General features: G+C 55.9%; 1 protein-coding gene across 2 annotated transcripts in view; it reads left to right on the top strand.

Annotated features, from left to right (window-relative positions):
* NKAIN1 (sodium/potassium transporting ATPase interacting 1) overlaps window positions 1–12,869 on the top strand; it is a 41,609-nt gene extending 28,740 nt beyond the window's left edge. The window contains exons 4-7 of one of the 2 annotated variants that reach the window (XM_054086697.1): window positions 2,677–2,874; window positions 3,646–3,706; window positions 6,353–6,434; window positions 10,780–12,869. In XM_054086697.1, coding sequence (XP_053942672.1) covers window positions 2,677–2,874; window positions 3,646–3,706; window positions 6,353–6,434; window positions 10,780–10,789 — 351 coding nt within the window. In that variant the 3' untranslated portion in view covers window positions 10,790–12,869. The remainder of the gene's footprint in view (window positions 1–2,676; window positions 2,875–3,645; window positions 3,707–6,352; window positions 6,435–10,779) is intronic. The other variant, XM_054086696.1, reaches the window with a different exon arrangement.
* Window positions 12,870–18,154: the final 5,285 nt, after the last annotated feature.

Genomic DNA, 18,154 nt, shown 5'->3' with positions numbered 1-18,154 from the left:
GTGACGGTGAGGAGATAAAGCAATGAAGGGACATGGGAACTGGGGACAAATGGTGATGGGAAGGCTTGGGGCAGGGCCTCCAGCAGCTCGGCTCATGGGACAGGCAGGGGCAGGCAGGGCAGCAGGATGAGGAGCAGGAGACCCCCCCCACACTGCTGCTGCTGCTGCCCAATTTTCCAGAGTCTCCTGGGGTTCTGCAAGCGCTGCGCAGCCCTGGAGAACCCGTCAGCAGCAGGAGAGTGGCTGGACATTAATGGCTGAGAAAAGTCACTTGGTGATGGGGGTGAGGATGTGGGCAGGGCTGTGCTTCTCCGTGTCTCTCCATCCCACCCTGGGCTATTCAATTATAGCTCGGACACGAAAACAAAATGAAAACAAAAAATCACTGGGTGGTTTGAGCATCCTCAGCCCCATGGTTGGTACCTGTGTGGACTGCTCTGGCATCTCACTCCTGGCTCTGAGGATGCTCAGGGCATCACAGAGGGCTTGGGAGAACAGGCTCTGACTCGCTCTGTGGCTGCCTGAAGCAGGGAAAAGGGCTTCTTGGGGGCTTGATGCATGAAACCATCTTCCCATGTTGCTACAGGCCATCTGAGACTGTTCTAAGAAGCTGAAATGCCAGCTACATGCAGCAGGCACGGAGGATGCAGTAGAGGAGGATTCACTCCCACTGAGTGTTTTGGGTGGAAATCCCCAATCCCTCAGTGATGCTGCAATGCCAGAACTACCCCTCTTTGTGCTTCTCATCACCTAAACCCACATCCTTTGGGTTTAGAAACCAAAACCCACTTTCTTTCTATTTTTTTTCCCACCTCCACAAATAAAAATTTTTTAATCCCAGACGGGTGATTTCCTACAAAGGATGCTCAGCGACTTTCCCACCCTCTGCAGACTGGGGGGCTGGTGAGGCTGGGAGGACCCTCCATGGGGTGGAGGCTCACCCAGCCATGCCAGGAGGACCCTCCATGGGGTGGGTGCTCACCCAGCCATGCCAGGAGGACCCTCCATGGGGTGGGTGCTCACCCAGCCATGCCAGGAGGACCCTCCATGGGGTGGGTGCTCACCCAGCCGTGCCAGGAGGACCCCACAGCGCAGTGGGTGCTCACCCGGCTGCGTTGCTGCTGCCAGAGCCCTGCACCAGGGCTGCATCCCAATGTGCGCAGCCCCCATCTCCCAGCCAGATTTGTGGGCAGGAGCATCAATATCAACCGTGCCAAGGTGCCTCCTGGGATCAAGCCCAGACCTCGTCCTGCTGCTTTGATTAAATTCCAGTTTAGCCTCACCGGAGCTTGTCATGGGGAGGGTGCAGGCTGAGGTTGGGGGATTAGCCCTGTGTCTTATCCGATCCCAGTGACAGCCCACAGCCGAGCCTTGCAGTGGGGAGGCTGCTGCCTGCTGCACCTAAAAGCTGGTGGAGATCAAACGCAGTGAGCCCCAAAGCCTGATGATGGGCTTACAAGGAAGAGATGTGCATAAGCGAGGGTCCTGCAAGACTCCACAGGATGGGGATGGGAAGGCTGGCACCCAAAACCCCGGGGGAAGCAGAGGGGGTTGCCCTGCATCCCTGGATTGTGGTGGTGAGGTGATGCCGTGGTCCCGTCTTTGGGATGTCTGGATGCAGCTCACAATATCACAAAAGGCTGCTTCCCTGCCTCATGGCCAAGTTGCCACGCTGGTGACCACTCCGTAACATCCATGGTGTCACCTGGGTATCACAGTGCACCTGGAGAGCTGCTTAACCTAATTGTAGAATCATAGAATGGTTTGGGTTGGATGGGCCCTCAAAGCCCATCCAGTTCCACCCCTGCCATGGGCAGGGACACCTCCCACTGGATCAGGGGCTCCAAGCCCCATCCAACCTGGCCTGGAACCCCTCCAGGGATGGGGCAGCCACCACTGCTCTGGGCAGCCTGGGCCAGGGCCTCCCCACCCTCATCACGAAGAGTTTCTTCCTAATGTCTAATCTAAATCTTCCCCCTTCCAATTTAAAGCCATTCCCTCTTGTCCCGTGACCCTGGACCTTTGTAAAAAGCCCTTCCTCAGCTTTCCTGGAGCCCCTTTCCATACTGGAAGCTGCTCTAAGGTCTCCCCAGAGCCTTCTCTTCTCCAGGTTGAACAGCGTCAACCCTCTCAGCCTGTCCATAATGATCCATAACAGCAACATGGGAGGAAGCCACAAACCCTGGGAACATCAGCTATGGGTTAGGGAGATGGGGACATTCATTGACCGCACTGCATTAATGACGTCAGGCTGCATGCAATGCTTCTGGAGCATCCTTGGGTTGGAAAAGCCCATTTTCTGCCCACTCACTCCACAAAGAGACCCATCTCCAAGGTCTGTGCCTCCTCCTTGGAGATGGGCTATTCACAGAGGCTTTTGGTGATAGGATGAGGAGGAACGGGTATAAACTGTAGACGGGCAGATTTAGACTGGACATTAGGAAGAATTTCTTCACCATGAGAGTGGTGAGACACTAGCAGAGGTTACCCGGGGCAACTGTGGCTGCCCCATCCCTGGAGGTGTTCAAGGCCAGGTTGGATGGGCCTTGGGCAGCCTGAGCCAGTGGGATGTCCCTGCCCGTTGCAGGGGGTTTGGAACTGGATGATCTTTAATGTTCCTTCCAACCAACCCTAAATATTCTATGATTCTATGATTCCTCTGTTCCCCTCCTGCAGGACCGAGACTTCATCATGACCTTCAATACCTCACTGCATCGCTCGTGGTGGATGGAGAATGGGCCGGGCTGCCTGGTGACACCGGTGATGAACTCCAACCTGGCACCTGAGGACCATCACGTCATCACCGTCAGCGGCTGCCTGCTTGACTACCAGTACATCGAGGTAGTGAGCAGCGCCACGCAGATATTCCTGGCGGTAAGGGCAGCTGCCGGCACTTTTCCTCCTCATCCCTTATCCCTAACTGTGAAGCGAGAGAGGGAGAAGGATGGCAGGGCTGGGGTGGACTAAGCCACCGTGTCCCCGCTGGAGGTGTCCCACCATCGTGCATCTATTTCATAGCATCAAGAGTGGTGTTGGCTCAAGGGTGGGAAGAGACAGAGCCCATGCCAGCACCCAGGGGTGCTGCCCGCTCCAAACCTGGCCTTGGGCCGGGGGCTGCAGGAGTGGGGGGGGTCTTAGTGTCAAGTTGCTGGAGTGTGAGCTGGTGGGATGTCCCGCTAGCTGGAAAAGGAGGGTCCACCCCTCCCTGGTGGCTGCTGCACCCCGTGGGGAGGTGGGAAGGGATGCACAGCTCCTGGGAAGCCTTGGGTGGCTACAAGAAAATAAAGCTTTAAGGGGAGCTGAGGTGCTGAGCAGCTGCCACATGCCCCTCAAAGGGGGCTCCCGTGCTACGTGGGGCTCAGCACCCTCTGCACTGCCGTCCCAGTGCAGTGCCAGCTTGTCCCCCCTAGGGCCACCGCCCTCATTCCCCCAGTTCAACTGAAACCATCAGACCTTGCTGCATCCCAAACCAACACTGGACCCAGTGGAGATGGGCTCCAGCACCACGGCAGCCCTGATCCTGCTGAGGGTCCCCCAGGATGCTCCCAGACATCCACCTCACAGCACCCACCTCCATCCCCCACCAACACTGTGCCGGCCACAGTGCCCATAACCAAATTCTCTCTGCCTGCTTTTGTTTCGCAGCTCTTTGGCTTCGTCTACGCCTGCTATGTCAGCAAAGTGTTCCTGGAGGAAGAAGACAGCTGTGAGTGCTTTTGCTATCAGTCATAGGGGAGAGCTGCAGCGCTGCAAAATGGGCTTGGCTAATGCCGCCCAGCGCCTCGCCGGGGCAGCAGCTGCCAGCCGGGGAGCAGGGAGCGATGCCTGGGTCACGGGCAGTTGAAAGGATCCCTTTCATTGGGTTTTTGTCCCATTTTTCCACCCTCGATGAGGCAGATGGTGTGATGTGCCACCCATCGCTCACCTCAGGGATGGTGCTGCACCGTGGCCAGGGCTGAGAGAGGAGGGGGACGGGCACAGGGGGCCCTGAGCTGTAAGGGGACTGCAGCAATCGCAGCCTTCGGGTGCAGGAATGGGACCAGTTTCATCCAACACGTGGGGTCAGGCGGCATCCCTGCACCAGCCCACGAAGAGGCTGTGATGGTCCTGGTCCCCACACTGTACCACATCCAGCTCCCATTGAAGCTGGGATGCTCATCTCTGTGCACAGGTGCTCAGGGGTACATCTGGGGCTGGCATTGCTCTTGCTGACCACAATTCAGAGTATCTCCTCCAGGCCAGAGCATCTCCCCCAGTCCCTGGTCCGGCATGGCGGTGAGGAGAATTACCCTCACTGTACAAAGCCACCTCCACGCCCCGATAAATTCATGGTGAACGCTCCTGCTGGTGTGAACCCAAGGCCATGGGGGCTGCAGGAGAGCTGTCCTCCATGCTCACATCTCCCAGAGCCAACCATCACCTGCCTCCCCTTTTCATCCTGGGGTTTGGGGACGATGAAATGGCAATTACTACATCCCCCTCAGCCAGCATCCCGACAGACAGGGCGGCAGCAGAGCCTTCCTCCCCACCTCGTGGTTTTTCAACCCCAGAGCAGGGAGAAAACCAGCAATTTAAGCGGTTAGGGGCTAATTTTTATACAATCTGTATTGCGCTTTCCGATCTGACAAAGATCCCTGCAAACGCGCCTCTGGAAGCGCTGAGCACCCCAGCCCCAATTAACCAGGCAGTTAAGGCTGTAGCTATCCAACCGCATTAAATGCTCATCTGCCATTAATTAATTTGTGCCAGCTGGCAGCTCCCGGTATCCAACCGCAGGCTGGGATGTGCCATAACCGCCAGCCTGGCCAAAGCCCCCGAGATGCACTCGGCATCGGGCTCCTTCCCTGCGGTATCGGGCTCGGCAGCTCTGCTGGTGCCGGGGACCCACAAATGGTCCCAGCCCGGGCCAGGAGATGCTGGGGTTCAGCATCCTCATGTTTTCCCCCACCGCTGGGAACCAGTGTAGCGGAAAAGGAAAATCTCCGTGTGAAATTGGACACTGCCTGCGGTAATAACTTGTTTCTGTACCCGGGGACCTGGCAAAGGGGTTTATCTACCGCCGCTGGCTTTGAAGCGTGTTTGCATTCAAACAAACTCCTGCATTCAATACACTTTTAATATTAATGCTGCTGGAGCCCAAGATTCAAATGCATCTTTTTTAATGGAATATCTTATTAGATTTGGAAATGGATGGATGGCGTCAAAATTGAGAGCTGGCTGAATATTAAGTCGGGAAGATAAATACGCTGGGAGAACTGGGCTCCCCCTCTTGGGCTTGGTGCTGTTTCTTGGACATCTGTGTGTGAACCCACCCGGATCACGGCTCCGTGGGGATTAATGTGTTCATTTTGGGAAGATGGGTCACGCCACAGCTCCGTAGTGGTTTGGAAACCGGGGCTTGGCTGCGCGTGGTGCCCGTTCCTGTACTGGCCAAGCAGCCGGTGGAGGGGTCGGGTCTGGGGGCATGCAGGATGGGCGTGGGAGAAGTTGGGAGTGCCCTCAGCCACCGGACACTCCTGCTGCACTGAGCTGGGCTCTGTCCTCATTGTTCTTCCAATGAGGGGCTTGTTGGGAGGGCGATGGGCTCCACCAGTGGAGGAGGATGAACTGCGAGGCTGGAAATCACAGCCGTGAAAACTGATATATTGGTGTCTGCAATTTCCCTAAATGACACGCTTTAAACGAGATGTAATACTCCCATAATTCTCCTTAAATGCCCACTCCGGAGACAATAACAGCGTAATTTTATCCACTTTGTCCAGCCGGCAACACAAGGGCTGTTGTGGGGAGAACAGAGTCACAGGGCTCGCTGTGATTCAGTCTTCTCTCCTCCGTTCCTCACTGAGACTTCCCTGGGGTGCTGTGCTTCCCTGGGATGCTGCCATGAACTGAGATGCTGCTACAGCCTGGGATGTTGCAATTTCCAGCATTCTTGGTGGCGCAGGATGGTGCTGTGATGACCCGGGATGGTGCAGTGACCTGGGATGGTGCGGTGACCTAGGATGCTGCAGGTTCCTGGGATGGTGCTGGGACCTGCGATGATGTGGGCAGCTGGGATGCTGCATATCCTCAGGATGCTGCTGCATACTGGGATGTGGCAGTTCCCTGGGATGCTGTGGTGATCCAGGGTGCTGTGCTTCCTGGGATGCAGCTACAAACTGATGCTGCACTTCCCTGCGATGCTGCTGCAACCTGGGATGTGGCACCCACTGGGGATGCTGCACCTCCCCAAGATGCTGCTGCATCCCAGGATGCTGCATGACCCAAGGGTGCTGCCAGGGCAGGGGGAGGCAGGGAAACTGCCCTGCTGCCCTCCCCAGCTCACCTCGCTGCTCTTCCCCCCTCTCCCCAGTCGACTTCATCGGTGGGTTTGACTCCTACGGCTACCAGGCGCCGCAGAAGACGTCACACCTACAGCTACAGCCGCTCTACACGTGAGTCCGTGCCAGGCTGGGCAAAGCCTTGGGGATGCTCAGGGATGCAGGAGCCCCTCAAAGGTGCCTCATCGCACCATTGTAACCCAAAAGATTTGGGTCTGTGAGTCCACTCAGCCTTAATATTGCACTTTGAATCCTGGATTCAGTTTTGGGCCCCTGAAAACAAGAAGGACATTGAGGGGCTGGAGCATGTCCAGAGAAGGGAAGGGGCTGGAGCACAAGCCTTAGGAGAGGCAGCTGAGGGACCTGGGGTTGTTTAGCCTGGAGAAAAGGAGGCTGAGGGGAGCCTCATCACTGTCTACAACTGCCTGAAAGGAGGTTCTAGTGAGGAGAGTGCTGGGCTTTTCTCCCCAAGGTGATAGGACGAGAGGGAGTGGCCTCACGTTGCGCCAGGGCAGGTTCAGGCTGGACACCAGGAAAAATTTCTTCACTGAAAGGGTTCTCAGGCACTGGAACAGCTGCCCAGGGAGGTGGTGGAGTCCCCATCCCTGGAGGGATTTAAAACATGGGGAGACGAGGTGTTCAGGGATGGTTTAATAGTGGATGGGTACAGTTGGACTAAATGGTATTAAAGGTCTTTTCCAACCCAACCATTCTATGATTCTATGAATATAAAGTGCAGAAGCTCCGTTGGGGCTGGAACTGGGCACTTTTAGAGGTGTTGTGCCCTTGTTTTGCTGTTTGCTGCTTTTTGTTTCCTGACCCCCAGCACGCCGGGGCTGCCCGGGGGAGAGCAGCAGCTCTTCAGATAAGTGCAGCTGACTTTTTTTCCCTCTCTCTTACCCGTTAAGCTTAACTAGATAAACGCTGAAATGAGATAAGGCTGCAAAATCTAAAGAGATTAGCCTCATGTAAGCTTTGCCGGGTGCCAAAAATTAATTATATTTTAAGCCTTGTATGCAAATTCAAGGGCACGCCACACAATTAGAGATGCAAAGAGAGGGCTGGGGCGGAACAAATGTATTTGTGATGTTGCATAGCCCTCCCTGGGTGTTTGGGCACAGGCAGTCTGCCATGGGTCTGCCCCGGTGCATGGGTGTGGGTGAGCACCCATGGGTGCTGTGCGTCGAGCTGGTCCTTCCCTGGGAGCCCCCCAGCCCTGCGGGTGTGGGCAGGGCGTGGTGGGATGGGAGCTTCCTGGGATGGGGATGGAGACATGGGTGGTGGCACTGAGTTTCCCCCTGGTGTCACCCTAGGGTGAGAGAGATGCCAGCATCCACATCCTGGGATCAACGTGGGGGTCCTGCTCTCTCCCAGCTGGGTGCTCACCCTTGAAATCATAGAATCATGGAATCATTTGGTTGGAAAAGACTTCTGAGATCATTGAGTCAAACCGTATCTGTCCGCTACTAATCCATACTAAACCTGGAGGGAGCCAGGAAAGCATTGTGCCGTGGATGGGACATGTCCCATGTATGGTGGCCCTCAGGGAACCCCTTCAGACCTGCCTCGGTGCAAAACCACTGTGACAAAGCCAGACGGAAAGCCTGTTTTAGGAGGGGGAATATCAGTTTTAGGTACACAGGGGACTCAAAAGCTGATGGCAGAGAAGCTCAGCACTGAGATACCAGGATGGGGAGACCTCAGCAGGGTGCAGAGGTGCTGGGAAAATCCCTCTCTTCCATTTCTGGGAGGTGTTAAACCCAGCCCTGTGTACTCCTCAAAACCCATTTTGGGGTGACAGGGTGGTGAGGTGGCACAGTGAAGCCACCGGGGTACCAGAGCATCCCATCCCAAGGTGATGCTGGGGATGGTGCTGTCTGGCATCCCGGCATGGATCCAGCCTCTTGCCTTGCTCCCTGCCTGCAGAGACCCCACGGACGAGCCCCAGAGCCCTTGGTGGGCATCATGTGCCCTCCTTGTAATTACATTGCTTCCTAATTAATCAAGCTCGGTCAGGCTGCCTGCAGCCTTGTGGCCTTTCTGCAGGCAGAGGATCTGGGGTCACAACTGGGACCTTGCCACCGCACTGCCAGCTCCCCCCTGCCTACATCACACTCCATCAGCTCATTAATAACCCGCTGCCTAATTAATGCAGCTATAGTTAATATCAGGACATCTCCATCACCCCGACAGTGGTCACAGATGGGGATCACAGCGGCGAGGGGGAGGCACCCTGTCCCCAAGGTGGGAGACACTGGGGAACAGGTGACACCGGGGGACCCCCAGAGGGGAAAGGGTGGACACCAGGGGTCTCACTGCCACCCCAGTGAGGGGACATGCAAGGGGCTGTGGAGTGGATCTGGTCATTTGTGTCCCCATCTGGGCAGGAGGGACGCAGGGCTGCCATCCTAGCCTGGGAAATTAAAGCTTATTCTGCAGTTCTCAATTAGCTGTAATTGGATTAATGGCAGGAGCGGGGGAGGGTTTCCACCCAGCGGAAGGAGGAGGATGTGCCATGCCAGCACCTGCTCCTCGCCGCTGTGGTCCCTCCTGCCCAGCCAGGGTGGCACCAGGTCCCACTGTGGTGTGACACACGGGCACTCACGCTGTCCCCTCCCTGGGACGGGGGCTCTGACCTCCAACAACCCCTTGCAGCACATCGGGGAGATGGGGAACATAGGCTGGAGGCCTGGAGCTGAGACCAGGCAGTTGTGACAGGGGTGGGGACACGCAGGGGCTCTATTTTGTCACTGGGTTATTAGGGACACACTGCCCAACTCATCTGGCTCCCACTTGTTCCCAGATCTCTGTCTCTGTGGAACCCCATGAGAGTCCTCCTGTCCCCAAATCCAAAAGGTCCTCCTGTCCCCAGCCATGAGCCAGTGTGGCAACAGGCTGGAGGGCAGCAGTGCTACCCCCAGCATCCCTGGGTGTCCCTGGGCCGTGGTGGTGGCCCCAAGACGGTGTCGTTACATCACCCACAGGTCCTGCTGGCTCAGCTCTGCTGCGGGATCCATCCCTGGGGTCTGGTCTTTAATAGAAAAGACTAAAAGCAGGTTTCCAGACCTAAAAATCAAGGATTTTAAGGGAGGTGTCCAGGGATGGAGGAGCAGCCCCATGGCTTGCCCTGGCCATGGGGACATTGGGGTGTGCCAGCACCATGGGGACAGGCGGATGTTGCCCCAAACCAGGAGGTGAAGATGGCACCACTGGGGCACAGAAATGTCCCTGTCCCCGTGGTCCCTCCTGCCTGGCCTGGGTGGCACCGGGTCCCCCTGCCATGTCACACCCATGCACCCACACTGTCCCCCACCCTGGGACGGGGGGTCTGACCCCCATCCCTCTCTGCGCACTGGGGAGGTGGGAGCTGTGGGCTGGGTGCCTGGAGCTGAGACCTGGGCAGTTGTGACAGGGGTGGGGACACGCAGGAGTCTTGTCCTGAGAACACAGGGGTTGTTTCTCTTTCTGGAGTGAGGAGCTCTGTGCGGTGTGCGGTGGGTTGGTGTGCCTGGGGTCAGGATGTGGCCCCCTGCACTGTGTGGCCGGGGCAGAAGGGGCTCTGCTCCTTTAAACGTGCACATGTGCCCAGGGGCTGCACAGCAACGCCTGCCCTGCACGCACAGACCTGCCTGCACACGCCCTTCTGCCCACATACGCTCACATGTGCCTGCACACCCAGGCATATGTGCACACACTTGCACATGCCTGCACACACGTGCACACTTATGAGCTCACGTGGCTGCACATGCATGTTTATGCACACACACTTGCTCATGACCACACACGCCTGCACACGCACACACTTTCACGCACATACGCACACTTATGCACTCACAGGCTTGCACTTGGCTGCACCAAACACACGTACATTCATGTGCACACACTTGCTCGTGACTACACACACGTGCACATGTCTGCACATGCCTGCACACACTTCCACATGTGTGGTGCACATGCCTGTGCACGCATGCTCACATCTGCATGCACACAAACATGCCTGCACATGCTTGCACACACTTGTGCACTCACAGATATGCACACGCCTGCACACGGGCACAGGGAGCAGCTGCCCTGCAGGTGTGTGCAGCACCCACCAGAGCCTGGGGCTCCCCAGAAAGCCAGCAGAGAGGGCTGGCGGCAACCTCGGGCCATGGGCAGCGTGTGCCCCTCTGTGGTCGGGGATCCGAGACTCCTCCGTGTCCCCTCGGTGGCCGCAAGGAGGTGGGAATGGGTGAGTGGGTCAGCCCTGTGGCACCACGGAGGGGGACATCAACCCACTGGGGCTTCCCAGCCTGCCCCGTTGCCCTCTTACATTTTGATGGGGGTGAAAAGAGGGCAGTGGTGAAGTGAATGCCCCCCTGGGTTACCCCAACAGGTCCCTGTCTCCTCGTCCCCATGTGGGACATGTGGTGGGGATGACTTCTCACCCCTAACGCTTCCTCTCCCCTTCTCTCCCCAGCTCCGGGTAACCTCCTCCTGCCCTGGATCCAGCCTGGTCTGCCGTGGGAGCTCGAGGCGACAGGACCTGGCTAGAGCCAACTGTCCCACACCCTATGTCACAACGCTGGCGAGGTGTGGGGGACAACACTGAGCCACCTGGTCTCCTCCTGCCTCCTTGCAAGACCCCCCAAAACGGAGCCAGGAGCTGCACATCCATCCCAGCCTGGATGCCTGCGATCCCAGACCACCCATCTGCAGCAGGACTGGGGCGGCTGGATCTGAGGGCCCTCCCCTGAGCCGTGCTGCCCCCCACCCCGGGCTCCCAAACCCTCGCCGGGATGGGGACATGGGGACATGTGGGGAGGTGGCATTGCTCACTGGACACTGTTTTCTTCTGTTTCTCGCAGCCTGTATTTTCCTAGAAGCAGTGGGGCCCCAGGCAGGAGGGGGGCCTGGAGAGGGATTGGGGCAAAAATCAGCCGGTTTGGAGCAAATTGAGACCAGTGGCAGGGGATAAACACCGCTTTGGGGACAGCGGGGCACAGAGAGCAGCTTCATCCTCCATGGGTTTGGGACAACTTCCCAAAGCGTCTGGTTTGGAGTAGGGTTGACCCCAAAAACAGGGGGTTTGCTCACAAGAATGGAGGGTTTGCTCCTAAAAAATAGCGGGATTGCTCCCAAAAATAGGGATTTTGCTCCCCACGGGAATTTTCCAGGTGCCCTTGGTTGGATGAAACGGCATCAAAGGGGCTCAGTCTGGGATGCTCCCCTTGCCTCAAGGCACTGGATCCGGCTGTGAGCATCTTGCCTCGACCCCCCCCAAATCTGGGGACACGGGGGGACACACAGCACCCCAAAAGCCCTCTGCAAAGTCCCCGTCTCCCAGGTTTCGGGTGTGGGGGGGCCTTGCTCAAATTTGGCAATACTGACACTGCTTTTGACACAGCCTCTTTCCGGCTGTTTTAACGAATCTAATGAATGTTTTAGGTTGGTTTCTTTTTAATTATCGGATTCTTTTTTTTTAATTTAAAGTGCCTGTTTAGACTCTGGCTGAGCCCGATCTCCCCCAAGGCTGACACCGTGCCTTTAGCATCGCTCTGCACCCCACCCCAGCTGCCCCAGCCCCTCTTCCAGGGTCAGCTCGGGGCATAGCCAACCCCTCCATCCTTTGGGGGTCTCGGTGGCAAATCCATCCGTTGGGTTTGGTGGCAGAAGAGGGGAGACGTCGGCAAGTGGGGAGTGGTTATTTTGGGGTGGGGGGGGGATGTGCAAGGGTTGGGCAGCAAAATGAAGACAAGCTGAGAATGAGAAGCCTTGGAAGAAGCTGGAAGGAAAAAAGTTGCTTCATGAAGCGTCCGACCTCCTTGGTCTCCTTTTTCTCCCAGAGGTGGGATGGGGTTTCTCCTGGATCTGGCCCCAAGCCCACCCTTTGCATCTGCGAGCAGGGTGGGAATTTTCCCTCCCAGGTGTTTTTCCTCCAGTCCTGGGGGTTATTCGGGGAATTTTTTTGCCCTCTGGAGTGATTTTTGTCCTACCCACAAGCAGCCGTGAAGTGCCAACAACCAAAGCCTCCAAAACCCTGGGCAGAGGATGGGCTGCATCCCCCACCAGCCCCTCCGCTGCCTCCAGCCAAGCTGTGAACTCTACAGGCAATAATTTTTCCACTCTTTCTCCCTCCTTTTTTTTCCAAGGAAAATTGCATTTTTCAAGCAACGACTCCTCCCCAGTCCCCAAAAACACATCCCCAGACTCTGCCCAGCCCGGGGACAGCAGCATCTCCAGGGTTGCTTTTCCCGTCCAGGATGAAGGACGCTCTCGCTGGCCCGTGGTGGGATGGGCTGGGCAGGCGCCTGCCTGCTCGAAGCCCTTTTCCAACCCAGCAGGAAGCAGAAGGAAAAGCTTGCCATCATTTAAAACTCAGCTGAAAGAGCTTCCCTCCCTCCTGAGCTCGGCAGGAGCCAGGCACAGGCGCTCTGCGACCTTTGTTTTTTCTTTTCCGTTGGCTTGTTTTTATATGAGACTGTATTTGTAACGTGAACCGAGGATTTCTTTTCTATTCTGTAATTATAAAAGTTGAAGGAAAGTTTCACCCGATGGTTGGTCTGGTTTTGGGGCATTTCCCTTCCTTGTGCAGTTGAATCGATTAAAAAGTGGTGGGGGTTTTATTTTGCTTCCTTTCCCCCCTCTTTAATGCTGCCAACTCGCTCCCACGGGTTCTGCATTGCCCAGCTTTCCGCTACCTTATAACCCAGAGCTTCATTTTAATGATCCCCCAGGAAGGCTCTGCCCCCTCCCTAGCTGCCCCCATGGGTGGTTTTCTCCCTGGGAGCAAAAAAAAACATTTTAAAAAAGCAGAAAAAATAGCAAAAATGCAGAAAAGCAGCATCCTCTTGGTTGCGAGTGGGTCCCATTCCTATGCATGGTGGTGGCGAGGTGGGTCTGCAGCCTCCCTTCCCCTACAGAAATAGTTACAACCCCCCAAAGAAGCATTAATAAAACCCAAAGGAAAAGATTAAGAACCTCGCCCCAGGGTGTTTTGAGTTCCTGAAATTAAAGTTTTCCAGCCCTGCCAGAAGCAAGGATAGGGATTCCTCGCAGGGAGATGCCGGGTCACAGGCACAGCCCCATGAGAAAAGTCGCCTTTTCTCCTCAAATCTTCACAATTACCATCCCCAAAGCAGCAGATTGGATACAGGTCGGTGCCATCCCTTTGGGAGGGATGATGGCTTCGCATGTGGTTGCGTTTGAAGTGTCCACAGCCATTTCGCTTGCTCCGATTTTCACTGATTCCAAATGGGAGGCAATTGCCTTCTGTTCCCACCCTCTGCCTTTGGCTTTTCATGGAACCATGGAGTAGAATCACAGACTGGTTTGGGTTGGAAGGGACCTCAAAGCCCATCCAGTCCCACCCCTGCCATGGGCAGGGACACCTCCCACTGGATCAGGGGCTCCAAGCCTCATCCAACCTGGCCTTGAACCCCTCCAGGGATGGGGCAGCCACCACTGCTCTGGGCACCCTGGGCCAGGGCCTCCCCACCCTCGCAGCAAAATATCTCATCTCAATCTCCCCTCTTTCAGCTCAAACCCGTTCCCCCTCGTCCTGTCCCTGCACTCCCTGATCAAGAGCCCCTCCCCAACTTTCCTGGAGCCCCTTTCAGTACTGGAAGCTGCTCTAAGGTCTCCTCAGAGCCTTCTGTTCTGAACAAGCCAAACTCTCAGCCTGGCCTTGTACAGGGGGTTCTTCAGCCCTCGTATCATCTCCGTGGCCTCCTCTGGGCTTGCTCCAGCAGCTCCATGTCCTTCCTGCGCTGAGGACTCCAGAACTGAACTCAGTACAAGGATGGAGTTGATGACATTGAATTAAACATTATTTTTTCAAATCAAAATTGAAATGTGGGGCAGCAAATCCAGTGTCTGCGGTGACACTGGGCACCAGAGCAGCTGGATGCCCCTTCCCTCCTGGGCTGAGCTCCCCATCATGCTTCTGCTCAGCAACTTCCTGCCACAGTGTTTTGTCACTGGCTTGTTGGGGACACGCTGCCCAACTCGTTCCCAGATCTCTGTCCCTGCAGGCAATGAGCCTTCATCCCTGACCTCTACACCCTCACAGGAAAACATTTCTCCCTAAGATCTCATCTCAATCTCCCCTCCAGGGAGGGAGGTCCTCCTGTCCCCAGCCATGAGCCAGTGTGGCGACAGGCTGGAGGGCAGCGGTGCCACCCCCAGCATCCCTGGGTGTCCCTGGGCCATGGTGGTGGCCCCAAGACGGTGTCGTTACATCACCCACAGGTCCTGCTGGCTCAGCTCTGCTGCGGGATCCATCCCTGGGGTCTGGTCTTTAATAGAAAAGACTAAAAGCAGGTTTCCATACCTAGAAATCAATGATTTTAGGGAGGTGTCCAGGGATGCAGGAGCCCCATGGCTTGTCCTGGCCATGGGGACGCTGGAGTATCCCAGCACCATGGGGACAGGTGGGTCTTGTCCCAGAGCAGTGGGTGCTGGGGTGAAGGTGGCTCTGAGAGGGCACAAGGGTTTCCCTGCACACAGGGGTGAGACAAGCAGATCTCAGTCTTGAGAGAGTCCTCACTGAAGGGACCCAAAGGAGCCCCTGGGGTGGGTGCAGCCACTGGGTGGGTGGGGACAGCACTGCCACCACCTCTGTAAGTAATGATGTGTGTTTGCATGAAGCCTGATCAAACAAGAGCTGCCTCGTGCCTTGTGGGTACCCGTAAAGGGGGGAGGGCTTTTTCGGAGGGGAGTGAGCAGGGATGGAAGCCTGTTTCTATGACAACAGTGAGGCCAGCTGTAGCCCATGGCTGTGGGCCAGGGAGGAAGGGGGTCAGCATCCTCATGGTCTTGCTGGAGCATCCCACAGCCTGAGCATCCCATGGCTAAGCATCCCATGACTGTGCTGTCGGAGCATTTGTGACCCTGTTGTTGGAGCATCGCATATTTTCGTTGCTGGAGCATCCATGGCCACACTGCCAGAGCACCCCGATGATCCGTGGTCGTGGTGTCAGAGCATCCTCTGGCTGCACTGCCCAAGCATCCCGACACCATGCCACCTGGGCATCCTGTGACCATACTGCCTGGGCATCCACCGTACTCCTCCTTCACAGCTGGAGAGGAAGAAGGAAACCTGTTTCTCCGCCCACACCCATCAATCTTACTCTTGCAAAACAACCTCCTGCTGCCCAGCCCAGTCCCAGCTCAGGCAGCCTGCCTGGGCATGCCGGGAAACCCTCCGACAATAACTGCACTGTAGCCTTCAGCCTCACCATGCCCTGTGTTCTGCCTCCTATACCTTGGAGGGGGCTGGTAAAGGGGAGGTAAGCACCAAACTGGAGGCTGAAATAGGGTTCTTAGAGTGCTTATCAATTAAAATATTTAATTTTGTGGGGTATCTTCAGTTTATTTCAGTGTTTGTGGTCATAAAACTTGTTTTCCATTATCTGACACAGATTGGGTCACTGCATCTACTCCATTATTTGGACATCTTACATTCCCAAATCACTTATATCTCTTGGGAAATGGATATTAAAGCATCTCCTGCCTTTCTGCCTTCCCTAGGAATGCCTGACTCCTTCCTTCTCCTGATTTATAGCCGGTGCATCCTTTGCCAAGCAGGAAGGGTGCTCAGAACGTGGGCAGGTGCCTTTCCCCAGGTCCTAGCTGATGAAGATTTCCTCACTCGCACCAGCTTCCTAAGGTTTTACAGCCATAAGTTGATTTTCAGAGCAGTGGGGGTCATTTTTCACAAGAAAAATGATATGAATGCTCTCCGAAATGGCACCCTGGTAGGAGATATCCCCACTCCTGCTCCCACCCAGTCTGGAGCTGGGATACGGGTCCAGCATCCCCAGCAGAGATGCTCTCACTGCCCAAAAACCTACGAGGGCACCCCAAACGTAAAAAGCACATGAGTGTAGGCATTTCACCACTTCTCACAGTCACGGGGAAGCTTGGGGGGGCTTTGCTTTGAACCTCTTGCACCCTGGACTGAGCTGCTCCCTCTTTTCAGCCAGTGTCCCCTGCTTGGCCATGGCTGGGTTGTAATTACAGAGTCCAAGCATCTCTTGTCGTTATCATGTGAGGAAACCCTGTGTCACTGTAAACAGGAAGGGCAGGAAGAAAAGCCAGTTGCTTTTCTTCCATCCCAATGCGAGCAAAGAAATGGCTGAGGAGCAACAAAGGATTAATTTACCCCTTGCAGAAACGCCAGCTCCCTCCCGCAGCCGCAGGACCCTGGCGAGTCACAGATGTTAAGGAGCAGAAAAGCCGCTTTCACAACCCCAAACAAAGGCATAGAGATGCTTTTCAGGGGCTCAAGGAGATCTGTAGATCCAGCTGCCATGGTCCTAGGTGTGCAGAGTTAAATACAGCTGATTCCAGGGAAATGGGGGGGGGAGTGAGGCCAGGAGGATGCTGTGGGTGAATGGGAACAATATTTTCATGCTTGGAGGGAAGCTCATTGCTTGCTTTTGCTGGTAAATTGATTAAGAAACAAATTCTGGGCCTTATTTTCCCCCCCTTGATTCCTTAGCGAGCATGGGTGGTTCTCCACTGGTCCCTGTCAAGTGGGAGGTGCAGTGGCATCTCCAAATGACACCCTCCTCCTGGCATCGCATCGCCCAGCCGCCCTGTGCTGTGGTACAGGTGGGAGGCCCCTGAATTCCCAGCCTCACATCCCTAAAGGGATGCCCTTTAGGTTCCCTCATCACCTCTGGTCCTAGCTAGAAGGTGACCCGTGGAGGGGTGTTCACCCAGAGGAACGTCGGAGGGACACAAAGGCTGCCTTGGCAGGAGCTCCTGGGCTTTCTCTGCTGGCTGAAGAGCATCTCCAGGCATATGCACAGTTTTTGGCTCAGGATGTGCAACACATGGCTCATCCTGGGCACAGACTAAAGCGCGTGACGGGTTCCCTGCTGTCTGCCTGCTTGCACCAGGAACTGGCTGCTCCTGAAAGATGCTGCACACACACACACACACACACACACATATATAAAATATAGGAACCACTGGACCTATCACTGCCCAGGAGAGAAGCTAAGATGCCTTTGCAACATCGTGCTCTGGTTCTGCAACAGAGACAGCTCCAAAGCAGCTGGCTTTGAGCTCCAGAACATCAGGAATAGCTCGAGGATGGGCTGGAGTGTGCCTGGGAGCCAGTGCTGGAGCACAGAGGGGAAAGCCAAGGCATGGGTGGGCCAATGAGCGTGGAGTTGGCAAGGGATTTGGTGCCAGGACTCCTGCCCCACCAGCAGTGTCACAGTGGGCAGGACAGGGGACACATCCAGGTGCAGAGGGAATGTGGGAGCCAGCGTGGGCAGCTGGCGGGGCAAGGAAAGCTCTGTTTTGCTCCTGCAAGCAGGGTGGGTGCCAGCCGTGTTACACCATTGTCTGAATTTGTCTCCCTGCCCTGTTGCCATGGGACTTCTTAGGTTGTTACTGGCACCAGTGCCTCTTGCTCCAGGTGGTTTGGTTGCGTCTCCAGGGCCTTCTCCATGCATGTGGTGGGGCAGCTCTCCCAAAGTTCCCCTGCAGATCCTGCTCACCCTTCTGGGCTCAGACCAGAGCTGCTTGACCAGAAGGGCAAGTCTTTGCATATGAAAACAATGGAGATGCAACCAGCCATGACCACCATGCACCGCTTCCCATGCAGGGAAAGTGCATAGGAAAGGTCTCAGGGTTGGTGGCTCCAGGTCTGGCAGAAGGATGCATGTCAAGCACCACATCTGGGTGTGATCTGGTGTAAATCCACACAGCTACAGTTAGGATGGGTGCAAGAACAGGGAGTAAAGGGCAAATGACCATCTAGTGTTGGCTGAATGTGCAGCCAGCCTTCAGGACCCTCTAAACCAGGTCTCTGCAACACATCGTCCCTCTGCATATGC

The sequence above is a fragment of the Cuculus canorus genome, chromosome 22 (genome assembly GCF_017976375.1).
Source record: "Cuculus canorus isolate bCucCan1 chromosome 22, bCucCan1.pri, whole genome shotgun sequence".
NCBI lineage: Eukaryota > Metazoa > Chordata > Aves > Cuculiformes > Cuculidae > Cuculus > Cuculus canorus.
Note: the sequence above shows the minus strand (reverse complement) of the source record. Positions and strands in the feature narration are given on the sequence as shown.